Raw genomic sequence first — 9216 nt, forward strand, 5'->3', positions numbered from 1 at the left:
CATAAACACATTTCATTACACGAAATACACAAAATAATGTTCTTTTTAGCAGCATCATATGACCCCTTTAAGTGAAATAAAATAACTATTAGATGAAAATTGTGACCTTAAAATTTTTTTTTAAATTATGAAAATTAGAAATGTTGCCTTGACAACTAACTGACATAAAATAAGTGTAAGTACTGCAGTTACTAAAACTGAAAAAAAATTTTTTTAAATCGAAACACTAACTAAAATGACAAAAGCACATACAATTACTAAGTGTAAAAACTTACACTGAAAATGACAATTAAAGCGAATTCAAAATATTTATAATATAATAATATAAATATAAATAATATTTACATAATATAATTAGAAATGAGAAATAATCATAAAATAACACTGTCTTAAGCCGATAAGCCGATATTTTTTTACGTTATGGTCAATAACTATTAAATAGCAACATTCAATACTATTTTTTCTAAACTAATAATAATAATTATTATTATTATTATTATTATTATGCAGGATGCAAGTGAATTCAGGCATCACAATATGAATGAGTATTCATTTTGAGATTTACTAAAGATTCCTTTACTGTTATAAAATTATTTGTGTTTTTAAAGATGAACAGTGGTGCGCTGTACGTCTGAAATATCTGAGTGACATATGTGCCATTTTTTGCCTTAGTGAGTTTGTAGTGTACTGAGGAGTTAAGGAAAAGTGACTGCAGCTCATCAAACGTCAGTGAAAACGTGGCAAAGAAAGTGAGAATTTAAGGAGTGAAATATGTCAACAAAACACACAAGGTGGAAGACAAACACAGACAGACAGACAAGCAAAAGACAAGACAATGTGTGGGACACAGCCACGCAAGAAGGCCAAGCTACCTCTGTATACTGGCTCAGGCTCAAAATCAAAGACAATGTCATTTGGGTGGGAGGACAGAAGGGGGCTTGAGGTCCGTGTTCGGTTCTTCCTCAAGCAGCGGGCTGGGTGTTGCGAGGGGGCTGCAGGGGGGAGAGAGACAGACACGGAATCACTGGCCCCCGAAGCTCAGGTGCACTCCCTGTCACCCACTACCAAAATCCTGTGTCTACTCTCAGAGGTTCTTTAGAGATGATCAAGTGAATTCTAGGTGACACAGAGCCAGTTTTTAATTATTTCTGTATACAGTCTGTTCACCCCAAAAATTAGAATTCTGTTATCATTTACTCGCCCTCGTGTTGTTCTAAACCTGTATTAATTTACATTTGTTTTATGGAAAAGAGCAACTTGAACATTCTTCTAAACATCTACTTTTACGTTCCACAGAAAAAAGGAAGTCATACAGGTTTGGAACGACATCAGGGTGAGTAAATGACTGAATTTTCATTTTTGGGTGAACTGTCCCTTTAAACTGTTCTGGGACATGTTTTGAAGAAGCAGTAAGGACAGGGGCGGGTTTTGAGAACACAGATTAGAAATTAGTAGTTTACAGCAGGTCACTTGTGATAAAGAAAAGGGCTGAAGCAATTCAGAAAGCGGACAGGGAAGAGAAAGGCCTGTCAGCTTTTACTAGCAGACAGAGTGAAATGGATCAGCTATCCCAAACTTCTAAGGCCAATGACACAGAGATAGCACAAAGACATGGGATGACGGAAAGCCATTTGAATTCAGTGTGTCTTAGTGTACGTTTTCTGCTTCGAACAACACTTACCTCCATCTGACCTCGGTAAGCCTTGATCACGGATCAAATCCTGTACAGAAATAACACAGATTAGCAGGGACTAGGGGAGAGCAGTAACATTTTGTGCTTTTTGCTTACAGTGTACTACAAATGTACCTTTGATTATTTTGGGTATAAAAAATTATATTAATAGAATATTAAAATGAACAAGATGATATGGTTAAGGGCAACTGTAACACTTAAACTAATTTAGTAATACAACTTAAATAATAATATAATGTATCTACAATAACAGCACACTTCAAATTTTATCAATATTAATATTTATTAGTATTACTAGATACTAATTTTTTTGATTCAGGAAGTGGTAAGTAAAGACATTTTTAAGTGGGACCTATAACATTAAAATGGATTAAATGCTTTTGACTAAAATATATTGATTAGCTGTTGAACTGTCCAGTTCTCACATCAATGTTGACTGGCTCGATGGTGTTGATATGGACGTTAGGGGCTGAGGAAGAGCGATCCCTCTGGCCAAACTGGTTGCGGTGGTCCTCCTCTCCAGGTCTAAAGGACTGTGGGATAGGGATGGATTTGGATGGGGACACAGTAGGATGGCACAGAGACCTGGAAAAAACAGACAATGAAATTCAGCCTAGTACATGATTAAAGCCACTTACACACTATAGTATATACTTAATGTGACCCTTACAATTAATCAATTAAAAGATACATAGCAGTAAGTACTACATATTTTATATAGATGTGTGTGTGTGTGTATACACACTACCATTCAAAAGTTTGGGACCAGTAAGTGGTGTTTTTTTTGTTTTGTTTTGAAAGAAATAAAGAAATTAACACTTTTATTCAGCAAGGATGCACTAAATTGATCAAAACAAACAAAGACATTTATAATGTTACTAGTGTTAGTTTCGTTAACGAAATTGACGTTAAATCGAGACGACAATAAGGTCAATAAACGATAACTAAGACTATATCAACATGCAATTTTGTTGATGAAATAAGACGAGACTAAAATGTATTCAAAAAGATAAAAACCTCTTTTTATTTTCGTCAAAAAAGGAGACAATGTTATTGCAGACTGCTCTACACGCCTCTACTACGCAAGCTCTCATGAGTGCGGTTGCCAGATATCAAGAGTTCTAATTCTCGAATCAGAGCTTCGTTGTTACATTGATACGTTTTCTGCCCGGTCTGTTTTGCTTATTTTAAGCAATCTAGCAACCATGCGCTCGTGCCGCTGCAGATGATCTGAAAAACAAACAAGCTGGAGTTTAGCGATCTAAATGAAAGCGTCATTCAGTCGGTCAGTGTTCTGTCATGAGATCTCACTATATTGTTTGTGATTGTGATCGCTGAATAAATACACTTGCTCAATCGCTGTTGTTTTAATAGAGAAATAGACTATTGCAATTAGTGGAATTACTAGGAATTTCACTGTTATAATATTTTTCGTATGTTTTAGCTGTTTTCATAATGTAGACAGAGAGATTGCACAAGTCTTTGGTGTTGATTTATATAATAAAAAGCCTATAATAAATCAGTACACTAGATGAGGTAAAATAGCCTACACCATGTATGTGTCCACATTCTATTGATTTGTGCTTACTGGAGAAAGTGCAATACCTGAAATGCAAAAGTAAACTTCTCAAATGACAACAATCAGTACGATTATAATTTTGAGATTTTTTTTTTTTTAATCAGTTTAAACATTATTCAGAATGACGAAAATGTGTATTTCATTGACTAAAAAACCTGACTAAATGCTCATACATTTAATTGAATAAACAATAACAAGACAACTTTGTCTAAATATAATAACTAAAATGTACATTTGAGCAAGACTAAATTAAAAATGGCTGGCAAAATTAATACTGCTGTACGGTTAATTAATAATAATCTTATTGCTAAAACGTAAAGTTTTCATTGACTAAAACTAGACTAAAATGTTGAGACATTTAGTCGACTAAAACTAAATAGGTTGACTAAATATGATAAAAACTAACAAGGACATTTTAGCCCGGGACTAAGACTAAGACTAAAATTAAAATAGCTGACGAAATTAACACTAAACGTTACAAAAGACTTCTATTTTAAATAAATACTTTTCTTTTTTTACTCTATTTATCAAAAATCTGAATGTCTCAGTTTCCACAAAAATATTAAGCAAAAACCTTTTTCAAAATTGATAATAATCAGAAATTATTTGCGAGCAGCAAAACAGCATAATAGAATGCTTTCTGAAGGATCATATAAACTGCAGTAATGACTGCTGAGAATGTACTATGCCATCACAGCAATAAATTACATTTTAAAACATTAAAATAGAGGATGGCACAGAGACCTGGAAAAAACAGACAATGAAATTCAGCCTAGTACATGATTAAAGCCACTTACACACTATAGTATATACTTAATGTGACCCTTACAATTAATCAATTAAAAGATACATAGCAGTAAGTACTACATATTTTATATAGATGTGTGTGTGTGTGTATACACACTACCATTCAAAAGTTTGGGACCAGTAAGTGGTGTTTTTTTTGTTTTGTTTTGAAAGAAATAAAGAAATTAACACTTTTATTCAGCAAGGATGCACTAAATTGATCAAAACAAACAAAGACATTTATAATGTTACTAGTGTTAATTTCGTTAACGAAATTGACGTTAAGTCGAGACGACAATAAGGTCAATAAACGATAACTAAGACTATATCAACATGCAATTTTGTTGATGAAATAAGACGAGACTAAAATGTATTCAAAAAGATAAAAACCTCTTTTTATTTTCGTCAAAAAAGGAGACAATGTTATTGCAGACTGCTCTACACGCCTCTACTACGCAAGCTCTCATGAGTGCGGTTGCCAGATATCAAGAGTTCTAATTCTCGAATCAGAGCTTCGTTGTTACATTGATACGTTTTCTGCCCGGTGTGTTTTGCTTATTTTAAGCAATCTAGCAACCATGCGCTCGTGCCGCTGCAGATGATCTGAAAAACAAACAAGCTGGAGTTTAGCGATCTAAATGAAAGCGTCATTCAGTCGGTCAGTGTTCTGTCATGAGATCTCACTATATTGTTTGTGATTGTGATCGCTGAATAAATACACTTGCTCAATCGCTGTTGTTTTAATAGAGAAATAGACTATTGCAATTAGTGGAATTACTAGGAATTTCACTGTTATAATATTTTTCGTATGTTTTAGCTGTTTTCATAATGTAGACAGAGAGATTGCACAAGTCTTTGGTGTTGATTTATATAATAAAAAGCCTATAATAAATCAGTACACTAGATGAGGTAAAATAGCCTACACCATGTATGTGTCCACATTCTATTGATTTGTGCTTACTGGAGAAAGTGCAATACCTGAAATGCAAAAGTAAACTTCTCAAATGACAACAATCAGTACGATTATAATTTTGAGATTTTTTTTTTTTAATCAGTTTAAACATTATTCAGAATGACGAAAATGTGTATTTCATTGACTAAAAAACCTGACTAAATGCTCATACATTTAATTGAATAAACAATAACAAGACAACTTTGTCTAAATATAATAACTAAAATGTACATTTGAGCAAGACTAAATTAAAAATGGCTGGCAAAATTAATACTGCTGTACGGTTAATTAATAATAATCTTATTGCTAAAACGTAAAGTTTTCATTGACTAAAACTAGACTAAAATGTTGAGACATTTAGTCGACTAAAACTAAATAGGTTGACTAAATATGATAAAAACTAACAAGGACATTTTAGCCCGGGACTAAGACTAAGACTAAAATTAAAATAGCTGACGAAATTAACACTAAACGTTACAAAAGACTTCTATTTTAAATAAATACTTTTCTTTTTTTACTCTATTTATCAAAAATCTGAATGTCTCAGTTTCCACAAAAATATTAAGCAAAAACCTTTTTCAAAATTGATAATAATCAGAAATTATTTGCGAGCAGCAAAACAGCATAATAGAATGCTTTCTGAAGGATCATATAAACTGCAGTAATGACTGCTGAGAATGTACTATGCCATCACAGCAATAAATTACATTTTAAAACATTAAAATAGAAAACAATTATTTTAAATTGTAAAAATATTTCACAATATACCTATTTTTTCTTTATTTTTAAAAAAAAAAATGCAGCCTTGGTGAGCAAAAGAGGCTTCTTTTAAAACATTTAAAAAAAAAAAAAAAAAAAAATGTTCTTACCAACCCTGAACTTTTGAACAGTAGTGCATATAAAATTTTATTTAAAAAAAATATATATATAAATATTATATAGTTCATAGGTAGTTGTTAAGTTTAGGTATTGGGTAGGATTAAGGATATAGAATATGGTCATGCAAAATATCTGCTTAATAAGTAATAATAAACAGCCAATATGCTAGTAATATGCATGCTAATAAACAACTAGTTAATAGTGAGAATTGGTCCCTAAACTAAAGTGTTACCTTATATATTAATAAGATTTACTCTACTATATGGTCAATAGAGTGCAGACGTGGACTAAAATCTTACCCAGTGGACTCGGAGGGAGGGAGGGAGGGGCACATCTCTGACACGGGTGTCGTACCCTCTGATGACACCTCCTCATGGGTAATAGGGTAGTGCACTAGAAATTTTGATGCCAGCAGTAAACTGAACATCAAAATTATAAACAAAAATTATACCATCAGTACAAATAAATTATGCATAACCATCACTTACCCAAAGCACAAAACTGTCAATTTCTAATTGGACAAAATATACACAAAGATACACAAAATATTTCAAATAGAATATGTGAGAAATAAACATTATTTTATTTAAACATTATTTGCAAGCTTTATTTATACTGTGCATTATGCATGGAACAAATTTAAGCCTTTTATGGATAATGCAGAAGTGAAAAATCTCCCATGATGACTCACTCCAGCTGATCGTAGTTGACACACATGAGCGGGACCTCTGTGCTGCAGCGCTGGTGGAACTTGTAGCCACACGTCTGGCAGCGGAAGCCCTGAAACAGCAGCTTCCGGCAAAAGTCACAGAAGGCCAGCGTGAAGAAGGTCTTTCGCACCTGTCGAGTCGCCGAATAACACTTAAGAGTCATTACAAAGAATCTGGATGCTTCCAAAAACAATGTATTACGGTCAACGCGGATGAGAAAGACCTCAACAAGTCTTCAACATGTCAAGGTGCATTTAAGAAGAGTAAAATCAAGAATAGAAATGACCACACCTTTGACATGTCAACTCTCGGCTCTAACGTCCTCCTTTTTGTCATTTCAGATTTATTTTAAGCCACAGTTTGTGGTCAGTTTCATCATACTCACAAAATTATGGGTCGTCAGTGGCACATTCTCTAAAACCTCAACATGGAGCTCCTCCCCCGTCAACCAGGAAATGTCTGTGTCCCAGCCAATGGGCTTCTTCTCCCTAATGTGGGCCGGACAGTCATTAAATGTGAAGTACAACTCACAGTGTCGCTTGTTTTAGCACTAATGATGTTAATATGTGCGTTCAGAATACAGTTCTTACCCATCCTGAACCCTGTAAACCGCACAGCATTCTGGGATCAGGCCTCGCATCATCAGAGCCTTCTTTAAGGAGTCTCTCACAGTCATCCCACAACGAGCTGGAACCTGAAACATGCACAAAAACCACTTACTCACGTCACTATCATCTCCTTACAGTGAGACTGTGGTTGCGTCTGGCCACGCTTGATTTCTTGGCTCCAGCTCATACTGCCGCTTCTCTTTGCTAAACCAACAGAGACAAGCTGAGCACATAATCAAAATAAAGGGGGTCACCTACATTTGCTCATTTCCCATGGAGTCCCGCCGCTCTACAATCTGGTTGGAGTGGAAATTCCTTCCAGAAGCCCTTTCTTTCTGAAGCCCTGCCTGAAACCTTACTGTGAAGTATCGTCAAAATATCCTACCACCTCCATTCATGACAAAACTTCTCAAATCCAGATGTGGGCAGATCATTACAGACATAACGCACCTCCTTTTTTCAGATCCCTTACCTAATGTTCTGTCATTAGACCAGTATTATATTAGTAGTATGTATCATTTACATTATAGTGTTCAGTTCTAATAATATTTTGAATTCTCTTTTATTTTATATTTTCAGTACCAAACAACAAGCAATCACTCACCACTGTCCTCTGTTTGTTGGGCAGGAAAACCCTTACGATTGGTTTCTGGGGTGAGCGGGGATTCCCTCGTGTTGCGTCTGTAGGGGTCTGCAAGACAGCTAAGGTGTTTGGGGTGGCGGGGGCGCTCTGGATGCCCGGTCCCTTCACATCCAGCAGGATGGGTGTGGGCGAGGAGCAAAACTCTGTTCCGTTCCCAATGGCCTCCAAAAGCTGCTGTTCCCGCTGCTGTAATGCATCCAGCTTACTAGTGTACTCTTCATAGGCCTGTGGCGTGGAGGAAATAAATCATTAATACTTTATGAACATGTTTCGCATAAATGCTCGTGTTTTGAACCTGTTGAAGGATAAATATCTGGGGTTATGCATTAGCCGTTATGGCATACACGAGGGGCAATGTTACTGCTAAAGGCATCATCAGTTCTTTTCCTCCTTTGAATTTATTCAGTTGTTTCAAACATTAGATAAATGATTTGCCAAAACCCTTAGATTCTAAATCCCTTGTAAAGCAGCATGTTAACTGACATGGACCCTTATAAGTGATCATAGCAGAGTTTTCCATTAGCACGTTGCTACCAAAAGTTAACTGCGATTATAGATGGTGTCAAATTCCAGTCACTTCATGTATGATATTCTTCATATCATGTATCTTTCAAAATTAACTTTCTTGGTATAGTAAAACACCTTTACATTACTCTCATTTCACACCCATGACAGAAACTCTTTGTCGGGCCAACTCACCTCCAAGTATATAGATGGCGGATTGTGTTCTCCTCCAAACTTATCTAAAAGGGCTTCTAGGTGCTCTTGGGTTAACTTAATCATCTGTTTGATGTTCCATATCTGCAAGGAAAATTTGAGTTAGCAAGCCAGTTTTCCCAGCTCCCTTTCCTAGGTGATTACTAGGTTCTCCTGTTTGAGCAGTGATCTTTGAACTTCACCATACATAAATGAGGACCTCATGCCTTGCTAAATCTAATAAACAGAATCATTTGCTTGTCTTTACTAAGCTGTGAAAACTGACACTGACAGCTGTCTCTAGCCCTGCCCACAGAAACTGTGATCTAGGCTAATGATTAAATCTGAGGTGTGAAGTAAATATACAGAGTGAGCATTAGCAAAGAAACTGCTGCAAAATGCTTAAACTTTTTTTCAACCTAACCCATGACAATCATCATCTTTAACAGTCAGCTCTGATATCCTAAATGTACATTTTATGCAACTTTGATGTAAAAAAATCTGACGTTCACAACCCTAACCCTTTAAACATCTTAGAATATTTATCAGGAGATGATAGATCTAAATTTTTTAGTTGTTGAAGATTTTATACATTTCAATTACAGCACATTTTTAAAACCACTGAGGTCATGATTGTTGGCAACTGCAATTTAGGGGGGGGGGGGGGGCA

General features: G+C 35.2%; 1 protein-coding gene across 3 annotated transcripts in view; it reads right to left on the reverse strand.

The window, feature by feature from the left end:
- Positions 1–9216, reverse strand: part of LOC107594271 (serine/threonine-protein kinase B-raf) — a 21064-nt gene that overhangs the window by 7297 nt on the left and 4551 nt on the right. For 2 of the 3 annotated variants that reach the window (XM_016285387.1, XM_016284637.1), the window contains 9 exons: positions 8550–8651; positions 7812–8075; positions 7190–7293; positions 6985–7087; positions 6581–6729; positions 6189–6308; positions 2119–2278; positions 1682–1721; positions 873–992 (listed from right to left, as the gene is read on the reverse strand). In XM_016285387.1, coding sequence (XP_016140873.1) covers positions 873–992; positions 1682–1721; positions 2119–2278; positions 6189–6308; positions 6581–6729; positions 6985–7087; positions 7190–7293; positions 7812–8075; positions 8550–8651 — 1162 coding nt within the window. The remainder of the gene's footprint in view (positions 1–872; positions 993–1681; positions 1722–2118; positions 2279–6188; positions 6309–6580; positions 6730–6984; positions 7088–7189; positions 7294–7811; positions 8076–8549; positions 8652–9216) is intronic. The other variant, XM_016286130.1, reaches the window with a different exon arrangement.

The sequence above is a fragment of the Sinocyclocheilus grahami genome, unplaced genomic scaffold (genome assembly GCF_001515645.1).
Source record: "Sinocyclocheilus grahami isolate Dianchi unplaced genomic scaffold, SAMN03320097.WGS_v1.1 scaffold1.1, whole genome shotgun sequence".
Lineage (NCBI taxonomy): Eukaryota > Metazoa > Chordata > Actinopteri > Cypriniformes > Cyprinidae > Sinocyclocheilus > Sinocyclocheilus grahami.